The sequence below is a fragment of the Lactuca sativa genome, chromosome 8 (genome assembly GCF_002870075.4).
Source record: "Lactuca sativa cultivar Salinas chromosome 8, Lsat_Salinas_v11, whole genome shotgun sequence".
Taxonomy (NCBI): Eukaryota; Viridiplantae; Streptophyta; class Magnoliopsida; order Asterales; family Asteraceae; genus Lactuca; species Lactuca sativa.
Genome location: NC_056630.2, coordinates 72,374,399 through 72,399,634, shown reverse-complemented (window position 1 = coordinate 72,399,634; position 25,236 = coordinate 72,374,399). Strand labels below are relative to the sequence as shown.

Genomic DNA, 25,236 nt, shown 5'->3' with positions numbered 1-25,236 from the left:
AGCTATCTTGAAGGTGGGCAAAAATGGTCTAAAAACTATTCGTTCATTTGGGCCCAGGTAGTGATTGCACCAGGTGGTAGTGCCTTTAGCCAGTCTTTTGCAGCTCCTTTAAAAGTCGTTGGTAGCATCCTTAGCAAGACTGTCTCTCTTGGAACATTTGGGATATTGAAATAATCTGCTATGCCATTTACTTAATCCAAATGCTTGTAAGCATCCTCATGATCCTTTCTAAAAAATGGTACATCCCTAAGTGCAGCAAGGATGTGTCCTTTCAGTTCGAAGGGGGTAGTTGCAGGAATTGCATGTTGTATTAGGCCAGGACCGGTATCATCTCTAATTCGCTTTTTATAAGCTCCCATGGAAATATCCGCAATATCAGCCATTTTGTTATCAGATTCGTCTTCGGATTCACTTCTATGTAATGCAAATTCAGGCTCAGATTCGTACTCGGACTCCTTTGGGTTTGGATCTTGCTCAAAGCGTTCTATCTTGCTTTTTTCCTTCGATGATGTACTCGACTCTCCTACTTTCTTTCCAAAGACTAATTTGAGGTCTTTGAAAGATGATTTTTTTGGTGTTTCGTTCACTCCTGCGTTCTTATCCGTCTTCTTGTGAAGGGCTGACTCTGGATCTTCAAGTGGTGGCACCAAAGGTGTATTAGAGCCTCTGGTCATGAATTTATGCAAAATAAACAAAAATAAAAACGTAAATCCGAACTAAAATAGAAAAACAAAGAAAACTATAAATTTACTGGATTCACGTCGTGAGCCAATAAAGCTCACGTCGTAAGTTCAGTACTGGAAGAAAATAAACAAAACTGAAAAATAACTTTTTGCAGGTTTTACCCCACAAAAAGGATTGATTAATTTAAAGCAAATAAATCAACAATTAAATAAGTCGTTCCCCGGCAACGGCGCCAAAAACTTGATACGTGCAATTAGCTACACCTAATTTTAAATTTATAACCTAACCACTTAACTAACTAAAATGCACCTAGGCAGTGTACCTAGTCAAATTATAGAATAGTTTGAGTAAGTCGGGTGTCGATTACAGGGAACGTTTTTAACTAATTAATCTAGCTATTATTAAATTAACCTAATTTATAATGAAGAAATGGGTTTTATCTAATTTTGCAAGTTTAGAAGAACTTAATTCTTTAACACAAATTCAATCAATGAACAAAACCTCATCATGCTAGGTTCAATCAATCAAACACAAGTCATAACCAACAAATAAATCAAAACTAAAGTATTAAAACCATGAGTTTCAGCTTCATCTAGTTAATAGAAGCAACTAGATTTAGCTAGACATCATAGCAAATAAACAAGTACAAGTCATATTTAAAATTATGCTAAATGTACTAAATTATAAAGCTAATAATGAACTCTTCCTCCTTCCTTGGTGTTGAAAGCCAATTCCAGACCTCTTCTCCCTATGAATTTCGTCTCCAGGAACTCTCCAAGTTAACCAAAAGTCCCCCAAGTCGTAATGATCAAGAGAATATATAGTTATCATGAAATTTGCTCTCACGTTAATTGTGAATAAGTACGCTCATGACGTAAATACAGTAGATATCCATGTTCTACAAGGATTCCTCCTCTGCGATTTTTATCTTCTGGAACATTCGTACTCACATCGTGAATCTAAAAGCCTCACGTTGTGAATGTAGTTGATTACTGGTGGTTGTCGAGGCCAACACAAATAATAACCCTAAATATTACACACTAAAATAGTGTATAGTGGTAAAGGGATCGAATCCACGGAGATTGGTTCAATTTATAACTCTATGAAAAATCTCTTTGTAAAAATACTTGTAAAATGACAATAAATAATAAAATGGGGGGTTTTGGTGTTTTGAAATACTTGAAACAAACTAGAATTAACTATGATTTAAATAGACAAATGCAACAAAAATAAGAGTTTGATGTAAAATCAATAAGGGAGAGATGGTTGACTTAAAGTTTCCTCACTTTGACTTTTGATGAACATATCATTAGAATCCAATGGTGCAATACTTTGATTTAAATCCTTAATTTGGCTATAGTAATCCAAGGAGCTTGAGATTACCTAGACTTTTCTTAATTTTTGAAATGGCTAGAGAAGCTCATAACAATTTCCTTAGTCAAAGTCACTAATTCCAAATAGCATGTAATTAGTGAAAGTCAACTAGCATTAAGAACCAAAAAGTCACCAAATCCAAGAGGGGTCAAATGCTTTCACCACCATGTTGGAGGAAATGTTTTTATGATTGTGTGAAGCAAAAACAACACAAAAATCATTTGTTGCTTGCTAATTTGAGGATCCTTTACTTAATCAAGAAATTAGCCAACTAATCACCACAAACACATTTAAACTCATGAACTAAAACATACAAGTAGTGATAAGATGTTAAAACACAAAACATTCCCATAAAGATTTAAGAACATGTTCATGGATTCTTCAACATTCAACAAAAGTTCAAAGGATTAACCAAAAGTCAACCAAGATTAGCTTAGCCAAGCATGGCTAAACACAAAGAAACAAAGTTAGAGAAATTTGTACCAAACATTAAGCAAGAATCAAGAGGTAAAAATATGATGTTCTTCAAGGGTTCTTGGCCTTCAAAAGTCTCCAAAACTCCAGAGAGAATCTTCAAAAATCGGATGTCCAAGAGTCTCCAAAAGATGGGCACCAACCTTCCTCAAATAGCCTTCCAAATGGATTTCCGAAATTGCCCCTGCAGGAGGTTGCGCGACCCGCGTGCTGTTGCGCGGGTGGGTTGCGCGGGTGGTCCCTGAATGTAGCATCTTTGAGGTTTTGGGCCTCCATAGCTTAGCCCACTTGGCCCAGTGCGAGCCCAATCAGCTCCTAGCCCATTTTTCTTCAAGTTTTCTTCAATTTAAGCCCAATTTGGCTTCTCCAAATGATTCATAGCTCGTAAACTCGCCCGATTAATAATCTATGCATGCTTGAATATACTCCCGCATCTTGCAAATTTAAATGTTTATTTCTCTCCAAGCCTTCAAATAACCATCAAGCTCGCTCCATGCATCATCTCCACAATCACCAAGCCTAACATCATTTTTGTCTACCAAATCTCATCGCTTCCCATACGTCCCGAACACTCCCGCTCCGCTAGACCCGAAAACCTGCAATTATGCTCACAAGATTCGAAAGTACCCGAAATAGTCATAAAATAACAAAAAGGGAAAATATGCATGGAAATTATCTAAATTATGAATGAAATATGCTAAAATAAACTATAAAAAGAAGTAAATAAAATGAAGCTATCAATTACGTAGTTTTCCTTCTCTTTTACTCTCCAAGCCTCCAAAGTTCCATGCTTTGTCATTTTTAGTCCCTTTTCTTTAAGAATGCTTCTATTTGGCTGCAAAGTACAATTAAAACTTATAAGTATTATTATTCAATGCAAATAACCAAAATATGTATAAAAATATAAGTAAATATTGCCTAAAAACATGTATAAATATGGCAATATCAGTATGCATTAGAGACTGCCGCCCATATGTAACGACCCAAATTTTTAAAAGAAAGTTTTCGTTTTTAATTAGTTAAGCACATTTGCAATAACCATTAAATCCGAAAACAACTTTTTCAAATCCACATTCATTACAACTTTATTTAAAGAAAACATCAGAGTGCCCCATAACATATCAGTGAGAGAGAGATAGAGTGCACGCCGCGCCATCACACACTGCCCTTCCCTTGGGCTCAGATGTACCTGAAACAAATCCACAAATGGTAAGCTGAAAGCTTAGTGAGTTTCCCAGAGCATACCCACATACAAACCACATATAACATATCATAATAGTTAAAACATCTATACGTATCACATAAGCCATGCATACAACATATAAGGAAGCCATGGAAACCTTCCAAGGTCTTACCCCAAAGCCACAGGAAACCCCTTCGTGGTCTTGACTAGTCGCCACTGGAACCCCCGCGTGGTCTTGGCCAATTTTCATGGGAACCCACACGTTGTCTACACAAGTCATGCAATAACATACGAGCTAATAAATCAACATTCTAAAAATCCATGGAAACCCTCCAAGGACTTATACTAGATGTCGTGGGAACCTCTACACCTCTACATGGTCTTAATTATGCTGCCTCGGGAACCTCCCTGGGTCTTTCATACAAATGTCCTAACGACATATCACATAACAACCATCAATCCATACAATAATAAATGGGCCGGCCTTGGTGCCTTAGACCCATTGGTATGGTGAGAAGACTCACCTTTGTCTGCTGAATGCGAAAGCTGTTCTCCTAACAGTTTGTAACCTCTTGTGTTGAATAACAATAATAATCAATGTTAGGACTTCACTTAATCAAAGGGAAACCCAAACACCAAATCCTTCCATAAGGCCCAATTATCCTTTCTTTGTTAATAGGCCCAAAGTCCATGTCCAAAATCATTAATGGGCCTCTTGGCCCAATAAAGCCCAATCAATATATCCATGGCCCATAACAGATAAAATGGCTCATAATTCACAGAATGCATCCAAGTCCAATAACCAAATGAGGCCCAACCGATCAAGGGTCTAAAACAAATCCTAGCCCATCTGTGATGCGTACGCTCAACGAGTGACATCCCCAAAATCACGGCCAAAAAAGACCGGTTTCATTTATGCTTTTTAAAATAATTTCAAAGTAAATCCTTTTGATTTAAAAGTGTTGCGAAATTTGTTCCCAAAACAAAACATGATAAAATAATATTTATCAAAGCATTTCATCAAGAGATGCATTTTCATTATATAATCAAAACTCGGGATGTCATGTTCCGATACAGACCATAAAGCATAAACGATAACATTACAAGTCATTCAACAAATATATACATATACAGACTTGTAAACAAAACAACTTGATGATCCATCCATCTTACGCCCTTGCGCCACTTCCTGTAATACAAATAAAACTGAGTGGGTCAGGCTTGGGAGCCTGGTGAGTATATAGGGTTTTCAACCCACAATAAATAAATTATATTTAATTTCACCAACCAATCACTATCCCGATTACCCATTCCCGTTATCCTCACTTTACGTCCCTAAAATAACATCTATCTCAAGGGACCTAATCTAGGATTTTCATCGGGACGGACATTACTGCTAAGGGGTTTCCTCAACAATAGATATCCTAAAGGCAACCATGAGGGGGATAGAGTACACCGGTGAACACATCGTTCACAACACCTACAGGTTATGAACCTGCTAGCGTTCCACTGGACTGTCTAGAAAGAGTCCGTGGTCGTTATCCATACTCCGCTAAATAACTAGATCAACAACAACAACATCGAGGCCTCTCATCTGTTTATTACACACCAACTATCTACCCATGTTCTACCCAACATATTAGTAGATAAAAATATATATTTTTATACATAGTTTAAAACTTGTATATCATTTTCATTCAATACATATTCCACATAACAGATGAGGCACACCCACATAACACGTATTTCATAGGAAATAAATTAGATATATGAGATAGAAAAGAATGAATATACATTCACACATATAACAACAAAATTATACATATAAACAACAATATACTTAATACACTCAAACCATACTTGTATTATTATCGTGTTTATGAAAGGTAGTATACACTCACTTGATCAGAAGATGATCGGACAGCACTACGACTTGCAGAAGTAGTATTCTTCAGCAGATCTGGAAGATCTTCACAAAAATCGAACTTCTCGCGGGCAGAGCTTCGGCTCGGGAACCGCACTTCTCGGGATCTCGGGAATGATACCGGGGCTTCGGGGTATTTTTGGCATGCAAATCGATGCAAAACGGGAGAGAGAAGAGAGAAAAATAGCAAAGGAGTCGGCTGCCCTCACATCCTATTTATAGGAGGCTGGAGCCTCGGAGTACGCGGGGCGTACTACGTTACGCGGGGTGTACTGCCTCAGAGTCGTCATTGCTTACGTATCCGAAGAACTCGAGTGCGAGGCGTGTCATGCTTCGTTGTACGCGGGGCGTACGCTAGTACGCTGGGCGTACTTCGGATGAGTCCGATGACTCCTCTTCGGATAATGCCGAATTTAATAATTAAATTTAATTATTAATTATTTAATAAACTTCGAAAATTCATATCTTCTTCATACGAACTCCGTTTTCGACGTTCTTTATACCCACGCGTAGGTGAGACTACGCTCTACAACTTTTGTTTAGACTCCGTCGGCTAATTTTGACTTTATTTTTATTATTTATTTTTAGTAGGCCGGGACAGAAAAACTTCGTTATAAATTCATAACTTCTTCGTTTGACGCCAGTTCTCGCCTAACTTTTCATCGCTTCGATATCAACAACGAGATCTTCGATTCTCGTTTAGATTGTTTCGGCTAAAAACCGCTTGATCTCAAATCGAGTATTTCATGCTGCATACCGCTAAGTCGAAACTTCAGAAAATCGTAACTTCCTCATACGAAGTCAGATTTGGGCGTTCTTTATATATTCGGAAACCTCGTTTCCACTACTACAACATTATCCAAAGATATCAAGTTTATTTTACCCTTTAATTTTGACGCTTATTTTTATTCTTAATTAATCAAACCACATAATTAAGCAATTAAGCACAAAACACATAATACTCAAATAATATACTTCTATTATTTCAAAACGGGTTACAAAGGTTAACCTAGACTATTATATCAACATTAATGACAAGCCCAGAAACACAGGCGTTACACAACGTACCGTCCTGGTACGCGCAACGTATTGGGTTTTGGGACTTACGCGTAACATACACTGGGTTATGCCCAACGTACTAACAGATTAAGCACTTTCTCCATTAAGTGCTTAATACTCGATTCCTTTACGTCCAAAAGTCATATCTAAGCTTGTTAAGACGATCTAAGGCATAAAGTTTGCAACTTTATGCCTTTGCATGTCTCATATGAACCCAACACTCCCATTAAGACCTTTTCAAGGTCCTTAACCCATGCATGAGATCAAAATACCCACCAAGACTCCATTTTTATGTTGCAAAAGGACCAAAGGACCTCAGATCTGTCATTTCCATCCTATGGAGTTGCATAACTCACAAATGAAGGTCCAAAATCAATAAAATGGACAAAACTAGAAAACTCTAGCTAGATCTAGTGATTTAAGTGGAAAGATCCAAGCTTTTTACCTCCAGTAACTCCTATAGGTTGTCTATGTGCAGATTCTAGAAGCCAAATGACACTCCAAGCTTCCTTGACCACTTCTTCTTCTTGGATGAACACTAAAAGGACCACAAATACACACTGAAGGCTCAAAATGCACTCACAAATGATATTAGGGATTACAGGAACGTTTGAAGGTGAAAGGGGCTTGTGAGGGCGAGGCTCAAGTGAGTTAAGGGCGTTTATATGGGTCACAAGTCCGTAAATTAGGGTTTAGACCCTCAACACGTACACCCAGAGTACTTCTGGTACGCCCAACGTACGTGCGGCTCCTCCACGATCAGCCATGCGTAGTATGCTAAGCGTACTCATAAGTACGCCCAACGTACTTAAGGGTCCAATTATGTCAAAATTGTAATTTCTTTAAGGTTTTCAGGTCATACTTGGTTCGGGGTGTTACAACTCTCCCCCACTTGAACTAGACTTCATCCTCGAAGTCCGTAGCTGTAAATAGATAGAGGTAATGCTCCCGCATCTCCTCCTCCGGTTCCCAAGTCCATTCGGAGCCTTTTCGGTGCTGCCATTATACCTTTACCAATTTCACCTACTTGTTCTGAAGACCCTTTGTCTTCCTATCTAAAATGGCGACTGGCCTCTTGACATAGTTCAAGCCCTCATCCACCTGAATATCGTCCAATGAAATAACCGCGGACTCGTTAGATCCAAGCGATACGTGGAAGGTGTTGTAAATCTGGCTAAGCTCCTCTGGCAGATCCAAGCGATATGCCACCTTGCCTACTCGGACTGTGATCCTAAACAGACCTATGAATCGAGGCCCCATCTTGCCCCTCTTCCGAAACCTAATAATCCCCTTCTAGGGAGACGCATTTAGCAATACAAAATCCCCCACCTGAAACTCGAGATTCGATCGCCGACGACCATAACTTTTCTGGCGGCTTTGTGCGACTCACAACCGGTCACACACCTACTGAATCAGTCTGGTAGTCTTGAGCACTACCTCTATGCTCCCCATGACCCAGTGTCCAACCTCATCCCAACACATCGGGGTCCTGCATCTCCGACCATATAACATCTCGAATGGAGCTCGATTAATACTAGCATGATAACTGTTATTGTACAAAAACTCCGCTAGTGGGAGGTACGTGTCCCAACTACCTCTAAAATCCAACACGCAGGCCTAGAGCATCTCCTCCAGTGTCTGGTTCGTCCTCTCGCTCTGGCCATCAGTCTGGGGGTGATACGCCGTACTAAAATGCAGTTGAGTACTCAGTTCCTCATGGAACTTCTTCAAGAACCTGGATGTAAACCGAACATCCGTGTCAGAGACTACCGACACTGGCACCCCATGCCTAGCCTCAACCTCTCGTACATAAATATCTGACAACTTCTCCGTAGATATACCCTCGGAAATTAGAATGAAGTGGGCACTCTTTGTCAGTCCATCTACGATCACCCAAATGGCATCCACCCCCCTAGCCGTCCTTGGTAACTTCGTGATGAAGTCCATAGTGATCTCTTCCCACTTCCACATAGGAATGGGGTGTGGCTGAACCTTACCATGAGGCTGCTGATGCTCGGCCTTGACCTTCCTACAGGTCAAGCATCACTCCATAAACCAGACGATCTCCCGCTTCATGCAGGGCCACCAATAACTCAGCCTCAAGTCCCTATACTTTTTCGTAGCCCCTGGATGCATAGAGAACTTGGACTTGTGCGTCTCCTCTAATATCCTCTGCCTCACTCCTCCAGTCACCGGTACCCACACCTCGCCACACTGCGTCAAAAGGCCACGACTATCCTTAACAAACAAAGGGTACTGTCCTTAAATTTTCTCTACCTTCCAATTCTCTTTCTTCACCCCTCGACCTGGGCCTCTTTGATCATAACCAACAAAGGAGAAATCACCTTCATCCTCATACAAATGTTCCCAATTGGGGACCCTGCCGTCTTGCGGCTCAACGCATCGGCCACCACGTTGGCCTTCCCTGGATGGTATAGGATCTCACAATCATAATCCTTCAGCACATCCAACCACCTCCTCTGTCGCATGTTGAGGTTCTGTTGATCCATCAAATACCTCAAACTATTATGATTGGTATCGATGGTGCATCGCAATCTATATAAATAGTGCCTCCAAATCTTGAGGGCAAACACCGCTGCCCTTAGCTCCAGGTCATGAGTAGGGTAAATCACCTCATGAGGCTTCAATTGTCTTGAGGCATAATCAATCACGTGCCCCTCTGCATCAGTACCACGCCTAACCCTAAAATCGACGCGTCACAGTACACCACCAAATCGTCAAACCCATTGGGTAATACTAGAATCGGAGCCTCGCATAACCTCCATCTCAGGGTCTCAAAAAGCCATTTGCTGATCTGTAGCCCACTAAAAGGTCACATTCTTCTTAGTCAAGCGGGTCAATGGCACAAACGGCTGAACGTGTCATGGTGCAAAGAACTTGTAGAATTATCAGAGTTGCCATCAAGTATAGCTGTTGTTATAGCAGGTTGGTGTTCGTTACTTAAAAGCTTTGGAGACATCTCAAACTATAAATGGTTGTGGCAAGTCTCAGTTCTGGGGTATACCAAACTTGGTGCACTTTGTGGTGACATCTTACTAAACTCCATGCTCCAGGTTTGGTTTTTCATTTTTCTTTCTTTATATATAAAAACCCCAAAAACATAAGAAGAATATAGGTGAATCATAATAAAATATGTTTTGATATAACAAGAGATGATGATATTAATGGCCGAGATATGTTCCAACCTACACATGTGGGTATATCAATTGGTAATTATAATAAGCAACACTTATGAGTCTTTAAGCTTCTAATTATTACAATTTTTGTATACTTAGAATTCTCAATATTGTTTTATTTTTAATAAAACTTTATTATTAATTTTCATTTTTAATTTCGTATACTTTTTCAAATTTTTTTTTGTTTCAAAAACTTAATTATCTTATTTGGCATATATCAATTTTAATTTACTTCAATTGTCGTGCTTGTCTTATTTTATAATTAATTTAACATTTCATTATACAATATCATTTTTTTCATTAATTTAAAAATAAAAATTGACTAATATATATTGAAAAATAATTTTACATATTTATTTGATTTAACAATTATAATTTTACATAAATAAAAAACATAAATCTCGAAATTAATAATCCATTTAAAATAATTGATTAATAGTTATAAGTTTTTACCATAAAAATTAAATTATTTTACCAAACCGTGGTTTCTACGAGTTATAACCCAATAATACAAATAAATAGACAAAGCTAAATAGTATCTAAGAAATGGCTAGGGCACTAAAACATTAAGCAACATGAAAAAATATCCAAAACAACTGAGTAATTATAGCATCATTTTATTGAACATCATTTGATATGGACATATCAACCTCAGGAGAGCAATTATAGCAATGAATTTTTGACCACCAATTGTCATGAAATTTATGAGCATTAAAATAGCAGGATAAGCACCAAAAATGCAACTATAATAATGAACTTTTGAAACTCCATTCAATTGAACACCAATTAAGTGGTTTGTGTTAGCCGTTTCATTGTGAAAACTGTTGTTGAGATTCTGCTAGCTTGTTGGATCCAGGTGAGTTTTCTTACTATACTACGTAGGACACTAGATGTTGATGTATGCTAGATTGTCTTTGTGACTTTTGCATGAAAGACTAAAGTGGTACCATAACACCTGTATGAAACACTATGGTTGTACCATCACACATGTATGAAAGACTATGGTGGTACTATATCACTTATATGAAAGACTATGGTGGTACCATAACAGTTGTATGAAACACTTTGGTGAGATCGTAGCAGGAAGGACTACAATGGTACTATAGTAATGAAAATGAGTGTAAAACTATGATGGTATCATAACATTTACATGAGGATGTGGTATTTTGGGGAACTTACTAAGCTTTGTGCTTATTGGTTTAAGTTTAAAATGTTTCAGGTTGTTAAGACGACAATGGGAAGGACACGACTTGATTGCATTGCATCTACAAATATATTTTAGCAACTTCTGCACAATTTATGTTATTATCTTTATGAATCTTATTTGATTATGGTTTGGAACAAGTAGTTATTTATTTATCTTAATAATGAATTTGGAATGATTTCCTTTAAATTAAAATGAAAAATTTGGTTTGAAAGAGGCCGATGTGGTTGATTTGAAGTCGATGATTGGTGGGAGTATGATCTTTAACCGGAAAAGGCAAATGAAGGGGTGGGGGTTATTTATTTATAAGTACAATTACATTAAAAAAAGGAAAATGAAATTGGAAAAAAGAATAGTAATAATTTTAGATAAAATTTTTAATAAAATAAAACCATAGGGATCAAACCTGTAAGTTTTAGAAACCATAACAATCATATTCGTCAAAAAAATTTTAACAAGGTTACATTTGATAAACCAATTGTGGAGATGTGATTAACCAATAAATCGCTTATATAATTTTGTTTAAAATAATCTAAGAAATAATATATACTTTTTAGTGAAATTAAATTAATTATTTCACGGTCTTTCATTTTCTTTCTCTTTCATTTTTTTAAGGTGGATTAGGAAACAAATCTCCTTTTAATTAGTCTATAAACATGGTACACCAAGCCTGGCTCGTGAGGGTAGGCAATCTGGGCAACGGCCAGGGCCCAAATATAGTTAGGGCCCAATTTCGATTTATTTTATATAGATGTATAAGAAATATTTATTTTATACTGTTATTGGTAGTGTAGTTGAGTAATATCTGGCCGCTTAACAAATTCAATCAAAATGCTCCGTGTTCGATTCTTCTTATGTTCCACCTTTTAACATACCTTGAAAGATTCTTTACATTTAATATTCTCTCTTTTTTAAATGTACAATACCTGATATTTACATGTTTTTTTAGTTTTTGATGGATCCGTGTTCGACTCCTGTAGCTTGTGAAGTACATCATCTAACTCAATCTAGTAATAAATTAACAATGATATTAATACTAAAAAAATATCAATATTCTATTTAAGTTTAATTATATACCCATTTTCTACTTTAGCCACGGCCCAAAATATCTTTGGGAATGCCGGGTACCCATACCACATTGGAACCCACTTGCACAAAATATAATCACGTCTCATCACCATATATATTGTCGGCGAAGGTTTTGGATGCTTAGGTTTCACAATCCAATTTCAACTTCTATCAATGGGATCCAGTAGAAAGCTTCAAGGGGAGATCGATCGAGTTCTAAAGAAAGTTCAGGAAGGTGTTGATGTTTTCGACAGCACTTGGAACAAGGTATGCGTAACTGTTTTTAAATTTATTTGAATTATTGACGTTTCTGGTTTTTATGTAATCTGAATGCTGAAGGTTTCATGCCCGCATGTTCAAATCTCATATTTTAGGTTTACTATACTGACAATGCCTATGAGAAGGATAAGTTTGAGGCCGATTTGAAGAAGGAGATTAAGAAACTTCAAAGGTACAGGGACCAGATTAAGATATGGTTACAGTCTAGCGAGATCAAGGATAAGGTCATTCTTGTTCCCCTTTGTATTACTTTGTTATTGCACTTGACTCACGATGGACATTATCCTGATTACCCTGCCGTCTAGTCGCCTTATGAAACAAATTCTGCTCATCCACGGTGGAGAACCATCTAACATTTTAATTCCCTGCCTTCTTTGTACTGTTGATGAAAGATTTCGTTAACAACATATGATATCTTTAAAGTACATGGGTGTGGTGCTTATGCGTTACATCATTAGACTAGCATCACTTACCAACTATCTAATATTTTTTGACAACTTGTTGTATGTTGGTTACCTTGACAAGTATATGTATATAAAAGATATGATGGGTTGACATTGTGTTCCTCACTAAGAGCATGGTTTTGAAGTAAAAATAAGTTGCTTGATGTGTTCATGCAAATGATGTTTTTTTGTTGCCATTGTCGATGATAAATAACTTTAGCTTCATCAGGGTTTATATGTGTTGTCTAATGCATTGACAGTGCATCAACATTTGTGCATGAGTAAAACATTAGATGTGTTGTAGTTTCATTCTTAATTTCTGATATTGTTGCCATTGTCTCAAATTTAATCTAGTTTTAGTTTCTATGCTAAAAATCAGATGTTTATTTCTTGTTTCCTCTACTTCCTTCTTTGTAGGTTAGTGCCTCTTATGAGCAGGTTCTGAAGGATGCTCGCAAGCTTATTGAGCGAGGAATGGAACGCTATAGGATTTGTGAAAAGGAGTCAAAGAGAAAAGCTTTCTCTAAGGAAGGTCTGGGAAAGCAGCCTAAAACGGTAGCTATTGCATCTCTTTTTGCATATTATACTGAAACTGGGAATATATAGAAATCACCTTTTGACATTGTAAACATGATCTTTTGTAGGCTCAAAATGATAAAGACAAGTCAGAGACTAGAGAGTGGTTGAACGATACGGTATGATACTATACTACTGATTTGAAGGCCTCTCTTTGTTTTATTGCTCGAGTGCTGGCTTTGATTCTTGCTTATAAATGATTAGGTGTTTGGATTTGATTTTGGCTTATAAATGGTTAGGTGTCTGAGTTGGAATTTCAAATCGATAGCTTTGAGGCTAAGATGGAGGAGCTATTCGTAAGGAAAGGAAAAGCAAGACTTCCGAGACTGGTAATATGATGAATAATAATAGATTCAGTGTTTTAAATTTCACCTCATAATAGACACCATTTCTTTAAAATTTACTGGATACGTTTTGTTTCATAGACTCATTTAGGATCATCAATTGCTAGGCACAAGGCTCATATAATGAAGCTAGAGTTGATATTGAGGTTGCTAGATAATGATGAATTGAGTCCTGAGCAAGTCGACGACGATAAAGACTTCATTGATGACTATGTGGAACGAAATCAGGTTACAATTTGTTTTTCCCTTTCACATTCTCTCAATAGTTCCTTTGAGGTTCTTGATTCTTTGTCACCTTCTCAAAAACTTAAGATCAAGGAATTTTCAATTTTGTGATTTGGAAAAAGCATCTAAAACTACCACAAATCATGTTTACTACAGGAGGATTTTGATGAGTTTGGTGATGTTGATATACTATATACCACCTTATCTCTGGACAAAATAGAGGTGCTTGAAGATCTAGTTACCATTAGGCTACCTGGCCTCGTTAAGGTACATAATATTTGTTGTTGACAACGAATTAATATTTCATTTCATCATTTGGGAATTTTTTGCCCTCATATATCAGTTAGACAGTTACAATACAATTATCTTGTCATAACATCGGAGGAGGGGTCAACCGTTATTCCTTCCTTTTGTCAATAAAAGAGGCTAAAATGTTTGTGTCTTGCATTGAAATATATAAGACAAGGTGGAAAGCCTTAGACTATTTAGGGACATATTTACATAAAGCTACCTTGAGAAATACAAAGATAATGGTGGCTACCCTATAAAATACAATAATATAATAACAGACTAATACACCCTTTTAGTCGGAACATATAAGGATTTCTGATGTTGAGACTGGACTTGCAATCTTCAAATAGAATCCACGGTAGGCCTTTGGTAAATATGTCAACAATTTGAAATCTAGAAGGTACATGAAAAATGCAAACATCACCTCGAGCCACTTTTTCCCTGACAAAATGAATATCGATCTCGATGTGCTAGTTCTTTGATGTTGCACCGGATTAGTGGAAATATATATTGTGCTAATGTTGTCACAATATACAAGAGTGGCTTTATGGGGTTGGTGGTGCAATTTACACAACATATGCCACATTTGCAACCCCATTGTATTCAGCTTCGACACTAGCAAGACACAGATACCACATTTGCAACCCCATTGTATTCAGCTTCGACACTTGATCTTGATCGTGAAATTGTGGGTTGCCTTTTGAAAGAACATGAAAGTAAATTATTACCCATGAATATACAATAGACGGATGTCGATTTGCGGGTGTCTGGGCATCCCACCTAGTTAGTTAGCATCAGTATGGGATAGAAGAGAAGTAGTAAAAGTCAGTGCAAGTAACAAATCGTGAGTCCGTGATCAATGGTCCCGTTAATGTAACATTGTATGCGTTTTAGGGTTGTAAAATGGGTGGTGCTTGGAGCATACATGTGCATGCAAACTTGTTGGACAACGTATCTTATGTCAAGTCGCGTAAAAGTTAAGTATTGTTGTGCCCCAACAAGCTGTCGATAGTAGGGATTTGATAGTTTTTTTGGGCAAGGGAGAAATAGAAACAGAGGAGTGGAGGCTAAGTGGAGGGTTGTTGTTGGATAGACGAGTCATACTGTAACATTCCAAAATTTAAGGCCAAAAATTTCATCTTTTTTTAAATAAGTTATTATAAAACCAACAGTATAATAAAACATCTATAACATCATGTCATGTCAAAGCCAAAGTAGAAATAATCAAAACACGTTATCATAAACAATATCAGAGTGTAATCCCAAAGATCTCATGTGCGGAAAACCATAGTGTGATGCGCTGCGATCGAGCCGACTCCTTTTCTTTGAAAACGAAGTACCTGAAACCAAAACTGAAAACCGTAAGCATGAAGTTTAGTGAGTTCCCAAAATACCACATACCATACATATCAACATACTGCCTAACATATCTAGGTGCTGGCTTACCCTTTCGGTCTCTTTCAACCGGATACTGTCTAACATATAAACACATACTCGCATACCATCATACATAACCATGAACCATACATATCTCGTAATTAGTAAAGATGCTATGTGCCAAACATAGTCTTGTCATTATGCCACGGGCCGCCACGTGGTCTTTTTTGCCAAGCTGGGGGCCACCCCCTTGGTCTCACAGACAAGTGCCAAGAGCCATCTCCTGATTTTCCATGCAAGTATCACAAAGACAACTGACATACATACTACTCTACTTAGTTAATCAGCATATAGTGTGTCAGGAACCACTTCCCGGTCTTTCATACATAATAGCATACAGTGTGCCAGGAGCCACCTCCTGGTCTTTTATACATATTGCCTAGTGCTAACCCCCGGGTCTTCCTACCATACATAATAACATATTGTGTGCCAGGAGCCGCCTCCTGGTCTTTCATGAATAATGCCTAGCGCTAACCTCTGGGTCTTCCTATCATACATAAACTAAATGGGCTAACATTGGTGCCTTAGACCCATACAAACAGTGAGGAGACTCATCTCACACTGCTGAAGTCCCGCGGATAAAGTTGTGGTTGCTGGCTGACAGATTCCCGAATCTGTCAACATCAAAATAACACCTAATTAATAATTGGGTTCTAACACATAATCATAAGTCCATGTTAGGGTAAAAGAATACTTTACCCCTATCTTGGCTTGATTTAAGCCCAAGGCCCAATCCAAAAGCCCAAAAGTCAACTATGAGTCAAAGCCCAACACATGGCCCGATTTTCCAAATTGGGCCCAAACCTTTATAAGGTCTTACCATAAGGCCCAACCATTTAGTCCAGTCCAACATTCTAATGGCCCAATACCACATAATCATAAAGGCCCAAACTATGGCCCATTTATGACCTAATTTCCAAATTGGTTTAACTCCTCATATGAGCCTTACCTTAAAGCCCATTAATTATACTAGTCCATTTGCTTGATCTTGGATGGCCCATTAATAACCCAATCATCAAGGCCCAATAGAAAGACCCAATAATAAACCCAAGTGAAATTAGGATTTCTCATAAAATGATGATTAAGGCTAAGTGTTTCTTACTTAACCCATTAAGGACATAATTCATTAAGTCCATCATTCTTCTAATTAAATCATATGGTGTGATTGGGCTTAATACACGATAAGTCCAAAGCCCATAAATCTACTATTAGGGTTTTCTAAACCCTAATTAGGGTTTCCAACCCCATCTTCGCCCAATAGGCCCAATAGCTAGGTCTTTTGATCAATTAGGGTTCATTAGGCTCATTAGTCACATGTTTGGGCTTTTAGGTCAATTAGGGTTTTATTGGGCCCATTAGGTATTCATTCGGCCCACTAAGGTTTATTAGGCCCATTAAGGTTTATTAGGCCCATGTCCAAACATCCAAACGAGTCACAATCTAAACAAAGCACACTGCCACCCGACACGGCGGCCAGTGGAGACGATCCAACTGTCGAATCGCTGGCTTAACCATAACTAAACCACTTGGGAAATCCGAAATCCAACCCTTGGATTTCCATATCCTCACTATTGTACCCGAGCTGGTGGGTACTACTGCTTCTCCCGCGTCCAAACAACACGCTCATGCTATCTACTAACCTGACGAATGCTACGGCTACATCCACATACTTACAACTTCCTAATAACCTGGCTGCTAGTGAATGCTACGGCTACCCCTGCAGACTTACAACACTACTACTATCTGATTGCTAGTGAATGCTACGACTATCCCCGCAGACTTACAACACTCTACTACTATCTGACTGCTAATGAGTGCTACGGCTACCCCCGTAGACTTACAAGACTCTACTACTATCTGAATGCTGAGCAGGACTCCACACTCCTTCCCAATCTCCCTGTAACACGTGCCCGCTTCCTTTTTCCGAGTTGCCTATCCAAACCAATCTCCTGCTCTCGAGTGACCCCGACTACTCCATCAACCGTATGAACAGCAGCTGGCTGTCCCTGGAACTTAGCGGTCCCTGAAACCTCATTAATTACCCAGTCATGCAAGGGTCTCTCCTGGAGACAGGGTGCCCCACTCACTCCTGACTCCTGATGGAATAAGCCAGAAATGGAATCCCCCTCTCTGATGGATCCCCGAACTCCATAAGAATCGGGCTTTAGACGAGCCCCAAACTGTCCTGATACTATCCCGGCCCTAAAGGCCTCAAGATGACCGTCCATAAGCTCCACGATGGCCTCTCTAACCGAACCAAAAATCACTGGAGTCTGATCAATGATGTTGCGCACAATCTATGCGGAAATGAAATCCCTCATCTGATCATCAAGCTGCCCGACTCTAGAACCTGAGTCAGATCCCTCCCTGGTACCTGAACTGCTAACTGGTATCGCACGCAATGTCACCATGCTGCAAACATAACACATTACTGATCAATATACACACCGCTGCTGAGGGATCTCTCACACACTCTACAAGTTGCCTGATCTTGTCTCAGCCCCTCTTGATTCAAGTACGGATCCTTTGCTTTCAGTAGTACGGGCCCATACTACCTTCCACATATATTCGTACTTTCTTCAAAAATTACCTCAACTCCACCAAGTCACTCTCCTGCTACTGATCTCTGCTACTACCTTCCTAGGCTTGCCCTAGGGAACCTCAGACTCCACCCAAACCAGTCCTTAGCTGCTGAAGGCCTCCTTGTAATGCCAATTAGCCACCACCTGAATACCATCACATGCAATGAGTCTCGGATAATCCTTCGAGTAAAAGACTCGTCCCTACAACGGTTAGACTCAGACGAGAGCTGCACAATAGGGTCAAATCCGACACTCTGAGATTATTCAACCCTGACCACATGTGACGTGACGTATTCACCTAATGACTAACTCCCATCACTCAGAGTCCCACAAAGCACAAAGCAAGCAGCATTCGGATAAAGGAAACATACTCATGCAAAACTATTCTCATAACAAGAAACTATACTAGCATACAATGCTAAGCTCATACTATCAGACATAACCTACACAGGCTATCCTACTACTGTCTACTCAATACTAGCATGCAATTCTCATCAAGCTGAAACACATAAAGCAGACACATAAGACATCCTCCTAGATCCTTAGTCCTATACTAGCATGCTGTTTTACTGAAACTGAACTGATCTGAAACTGAAACTGAAACTGGTAACATAACTTGTATGGGTAATTTGGGAATACTTACTTGAGCTCGGTTGATTGCACGCATCACACACCTTGTTCTTTTCAAAGTTCTTTTCTCTTTTCAAACTTCTTTTATAAAATGATTTTACTTTTGAAAATTTTCATACAAAGTCCTTAGTTTGAGTTCAGACACATCCGAGAGTGCCCGAATCCCTCAAACCAAGGCTCTGATACCAAATTGTAACATCCCAAAAATACAGGTCAAAAATTTCATTTTAATTATGTTATTACATAAAACCATCAGTATAAAAACATTGATAATAACGTCTCATGTCAAAACCCAAGTGTCAGTAATCAGAAACATAATATCATAAAACCATATCAGAGCGTAAATCCCAAGGATCTTGTGTGCGGAAAACATAGTGTGATGCGCTATGATCGAGTCGACTCCTTTCCTTTGAAAACGAAGTACCTGAAACCAAAACTGAAAACCGTAAGCACAAAGCTTAGTGAGTTCCCCCATCATACCACATACCATACAATCACAAAGCATACATACTGTCGGGCAGTTTTGAGGTGCCTGACCTACCCGGTACGGCCATTCTGGGGTGCCGACCTACCCGTGTCAAGCCATTCTGGGGTGCGGACCTACCCATGTCAAGCCATTCTGGGGTGCTGACCTATCCGTCGGTGCTAACAACCGACCCTCGGGGACTATTTCACCCCCTACTGCTATTATCACATATATCATAACATAAACATACTATCAGACATATCTGGGGTGTCCGAACTACCCTTCGGTCCTAGCAACCGAACTTGGGGACTATTCCCCTCCTACTACCACTATCACATATAACATATCATGCCAGCATACAAACATATCATCACATACTGTCAGACATATCTGGGGTGCCTGACCTATCCTCCGGTCCTAACAATCGAACTCTATTACTATCACATATAACATATCATGCCAGCATATAACATATCAGGTAGTAGCAAACCTAGATGATATCACAAAGACAATCATCTAACATACAACTCCTACTGGTGGACCGACATTGTGGCCGTAGACCCACCGCTACTGGAAGGTACCTCACCTGCACTGCTGAAGTTCTTGCTGATACCTTTCTGACCGCTATCTGACAACTCCCGCACTGCTACTCCAATGACTCCCCGATCTACTAATACCAAATATAACACTTAGTCCCAAACTGCCCTTCAACAGTCAACTAAGTCAACTCTGGTCAAAGTCAAAGTCCTGGCCAAAGTCAACCTTCCAGGTTGACCCTACTCGCCGAGTTCATACGCTCAGGATCTTTTCCTTCGCGACTCGACTCGCTGAGTCATCCCCTGACTCGCCGAGTCTACCGATTTCCGAGTTCTGACCTGTGCAACTCACTGAGTCTCCACTCAACTCACTGATTCGAGTCTTAACTCGAAGGGTTTGGGGTTTCCCGACTTGACTCGCCGAGTCCAAGAACAGACTCGCCGAGTCCAAGGTAATCTTCAACAGACTCGCCGAGATGTTCTTCCAACTCGCCGAGTTCATGCTCATGTTCATACAACTCATCGAGTACACCCATGTGACTCGCCGAGTCTCTTTAGTTCTTAATCCATACAATGGTTTTTCGAGCCATGCAGGGGCTCAAATCCATAGATCCATTCTTCTAGAGCCTAACCCCCACGTAAAGTGGCAAACTTTACGGATAACCAAGGAGTTATCAGCTTAGAACACTCTAGGGCTAGGGTTTGTAACAAAGGGGCTTCACCAACAACTTATTGGCCTAAACTTTATGACTCTCTGGGTTATTACCAAACTATATTTGAGGTAGCAACCTTAGATCTACTCCAAACTCGAAATAGATCTCATCCATACTCCAAAATGCCCAAAACTCAAACATAAGATAGATCTAGATGCACATAAGCCCAAACAACAGACTATTACCTCAAATGAAAGCCCCAACTAAAGTAAATCCCGGATCTACACCACTCCTTTGCAGCAAAGCCCTTGATCTTCAAGCCCTCTCCAAGACTCTCTCCTCCAAGGCTCTATTCTCTCACATAATGAAGGCTCACTCAATTCTAAGATTTTTGGAACTCAAAAGGGGAGTAAAGAGGCTGAGGGTGGGTTATAATGTGCTTTATATAGGGCACAACCTCTGAGATTAGGGTTTTTCTCGCCCAGACTCGCTGAGTCCACTCGCTGATTCCATAAATCTCTACAATATAAATCCAGAATTTACATTTTATCCTTGCTTCCAAATTCCTTTCATATTGAGTCCTAATTGTTACCAAGCAGTCGCTGTCTTCAATATTACTTACAAATCAAGTTCGGATTTTACACTTTGATCCCCCCTTCTAAAATTATGACAGTTAACTCCTCGAGACCCACACCTTGCTATATAATTATTAATTTTAGGGCTACTATTAATTCATTAATTTGTCTATTTATTTATTAAATAAACGGGGTGTTACACATACAACAAGTTTGCATGGTACGTGATAGTTGGGTAGAAGTGGTAGGTGTGTTGGAGTGTAGAGGTTATGGGGAAGGATGAGTACAACGACTATATACGAAGTGTAGTGGGGGAAGGGGTGGAGGAGTAGGGAGAGATGGCGTTGGTGAAGAAATGGGTGAGGCCGATGATGATGTACCTGCAGTGGTACTTGGTACTTGGGGAGGTGAGTTCGGTGGTGGTGCTAGCAATAGTAGTATGCCAACGGATAAGGTGAGGAGTGTTATCTGTGAAAATAGAGTAATTGGGTGGAGATGGAATGGTGTTAGTTAATAATTCTGACTTGGTCTTTTGTTTGACCAAAAGTTAGTGGAGAATAAATGGTATTTGTTTACCAAGTCTTTAGGAGAAAGTAGACCTAGTTCTGTTTTATTTTCAGTAGCTTTAGGACTATGTTTTGCACAGGTAGTTTGGATGCAAGCAGTACGGGTGCATTCGACGGTGCATATATAGGTGATTGTGTCCGAGTAGTAGTAGGGTAAGGGCAAGGAAGGGTTTGTGGAGGTGGCCACTAGAATTACCCATAAGGAGCAACCCACGGTTGTGGTGAGGGAGATAATGAGTGTTGTCTATTCCATGGTGAATGTGGTTGTTGCGAGCCACGACCACTGTCATATTGTCCACCGCCTCGTTTTTCTCGATCGCGGCCTCTATTTCCTCGACTGTGGCCATGCCTACGATTTGTTTGAAAATTAGATGAGTGGTAAGAGGGCCTAGGGGATTGAGTGTGAGCAGTGAGTGCGGAGGAGTTCGCAACAGCCGCTTTGGTTGCATTATTTTTCTGGAAGAGGCTTTGTTTGTTGTATCATCGTAACAATGCCTTCGTATGCTTTTGTGAGACCTGCAATCAATTGTAAAACAAGGTGTTGGTTTGAAACAGGTGAACCAACATTAGATAATTGATCAGATAGCATCTTCAAGGCTTTGTAGTAGGCCGAACAATTTGGAAAATTGGAAAGCTTTGTTGTAACAGTTTGTGTTCAAGGTAGAGAGCACATTCATTTTGATTGTCTTGAAAAATGCTTTCAAGAGCTTTCTATGCATGGGTAGCCAAGGAATTTGGTTTGAGAATCGTGTGAAGGAGATTGTTTGAAATAGTGCTGTGTAAATCCACTGTAGAACTATGGCATCAAGACGCTGTCACAGTTCTATCGATGGGTTTGGGTGCATCTTTTTCGCCGGCTGCAACAGGAGTAGGAGAGTTGGTCATGGGTTGAAGGAGATCGAGAACTTGGAAGGCACAATATTATATTTTAAATAATTCTACCCAAGAAGTATATTAGCCACTCTCCATCTCCAAGGTAAGGGGTATAAAGTTTCTGATTTTAGTGGTCATTAGATCTGGATGAAGTTTTTTTTGCCATTGGAGAAAAGGAGAGAATCGCCGGTCGGGGGGGGGGGGGGGGGGGGAGAGAGAGAGAGAGAGATGTCTTGCATTGAATCAGATCCAAACATATATAATCAATACTAGGGGTGGCAAATCGGGCCATCATGTCGTGTTTTGTCTGACACGACACAATAAAGTTTTATGTAACACGACACGATCTTGGGTTTTTTTTAACTAACACGAAAACAAACCGATTAAAAAACGAAAAACACACACGACACGACAAATATAACATGAAATAACAATTAATGTATTTAATTAATATGTATTCATGCATAACACGACAAACACGACAAAAAATGTTAAATTGTGTCAATTTCGTGTCAAATTTTGAACATGAACATGAACACGACACGAACATGAATTCGAATTTCAGTTTCGTCTCAATTTCGTTTCGTGTCGTGTATTTTTGTCGTGCCATGTCATCAATTGCCATCCCTAATCAATACGAGGTGGAAAGCCCTAGAATATTTAGGAACATATTTTCACAAAGCTACCTTGACAAATACAAAGTTAATGTCTGCTATCCTATAAAATACAATAATATAATAACAAACTAATAGTCATCATATTTTGTTAAATAACAATGTACTGTCATGTTTGTATCAATTTAGGCAATGTGCTGATAATTTGACATTAGTTCCAATTTGTGAACGCTATGCTTTTCAAGTAAAGGATTCTTACTTGATAATCATTCACACTATACATCCATTATGCAGGAAGACCTTGTTGATACAAGTTTAAATCCTATTGAAGACCCCATTATACTTCGAGATTTGTCGCAGTTGAAGATTCCTCTACGAAATTTAGTTATGGAAACCAACAACTTCAATGAAGAATATATCATCGCGAAGGGTGGATTTGGGATGGTGTATAAAGCCAAAAATGAACATGGCACAATTGCAGTAAAGAAGTTGGATCCGAGGTCTTATCAAGGAGGCCATGAATTCATGATGGAGATTGCATTGCTTTCGGCTTACACATAACAACCTTGTATCTCTTGTTGGATTTTGCGACGAAGGTGGCGAGAAAATCCTTGTTTATAAGTATGAAAGTAATGGGAGTCTTGACCAACATTTACATAAGAAGGATCTAACCTGGATCCAACGTCTTCGAATTTGCTTAGATGTTGCCCAAGGGTTAAAGTACCTCCATGATGATATTGGAAAGGAACATAGGATTATCCATCGTGACATGAAGAGTGCAAACATCCTATTGGATGAGAATTTCAGAGCTAAGATTTCGGATTTTGGGTTGTCCAAAATAGCTCTTGCAAATGTGCCATGTACGGTTCTTATCTCTAAAGTATGTGGCACGCCGGGATATGTTGATCCGGAGTACTATAAACATGGCATTCTCACACAAAAATCCGATGTTTACTCTTTTGGAGTAGTGATGTTTGAAGTCTTGTGTGGAAAGCTAGTGGGTGTTTCAAAGCATCTTGATGAGCCTTTTTCAGGGGAATTACCCCAAAATCATTATGAAAAAGGAACATTAGATGAGATCATTGATTCCGATCTACGAAATCAGATGAACCCGGCTTCCTTGAGTACGTTTTCAGCCATTGCACATCAATGCTTGAAGTGTCCCGGAAAAGAACGCCCAAGAATGAATGTGGTCGTTAAAGAACTAGAGAAAGCTTTGGTTTACCAACAACTATTTGTTTCCCTGGAATAAGGTAAGCTTTATTACCTTTTGTCTTTCATAACGCTTATTTATTGTCAACATCAAATCAAATTTTGTATCCATCATTTTTCACATCAGAATACAAAATTCTGTAATCTTTATTTCTGTTGACTTGTTTTTATAGGCATCAATTAAAGATCGGATGGTATGTGTTTGTAGAGGGTCGGTAAGCAATCGTATGGGGGAAACTACTTTTGCTCTCTGTTTTCACCTGTGTGCTCATGTTGAGTGGGGTATAGTCCGCTGCTACATGCCTTCATATTTTGGCTTGCTAATTGATGCTATTGCATGGGTGGAAATTGAAGACAAATGATAGGATACAACCACGTGGTTATCTCGGTCTTTTTGCAATGCTTGCCCAGACAGCCATGAACATCTTATGTTGGACATGTCATGTGGATATTTGTCCACCCCGAGGGGAAGATGGAGGCCAAGATTGGTATGATGCGGGATCTACGAAGAACTTGGACTTACATTTTTGGTCCCTGTAATTTTCAATTTTCATAAATTACACTTCTGGCCTGGTCCTCGTAGTATAAATTTTTGGTCCCTGTAATTTTCAATTTTCATAAATACACTTCTGGTCCTCGTAGTATAAATTTGCAGAACTACACTTTTGGTCTAAGAAATAAGCAAATAACACTTTTGGTTCCTATAGTTTTAATTTTTCCATAATTACATTTTGGGTCCTTGAAGTTTTAGTTTACATGAATTGCAT

General features: G+C 39.1%; 1 protein-coding gene across 1 annotated transcript; it reads left to right on the top strand.

Moving 5' to 3' along the window:
- The first annotated feature begins 12,278 nt into the window (after positions 1-12,278).
- On the top strand, positions 12,279-23,822 carry LOC111906302 (uncharacterized). The gene is made up of 8 exons (XM_023902058.3): positions 12,279-12,434; positions 12,542-12,670; positions 13,307-13,444; positions 13,534-13,584; positions 13,705-13,794; positions 13,891-14,037; positions 14,191-14,301; positions 23,552-23,822. The coding sequence occupies exons 1-8, from the start codon at positions 12,342-12,344 to the stop codon at positions 23,816-23,818; spliced, it is 1,026 nt and encodes a 341-aa protein (XP_023757826.1). The 5' UTR covers positions 12,279-12,341; the 3' UTR covers positions 23,819-23,822.
- The last annotated feature ends 1,414 nt before the right edge of the window (positions 23,823-25,236 follow it).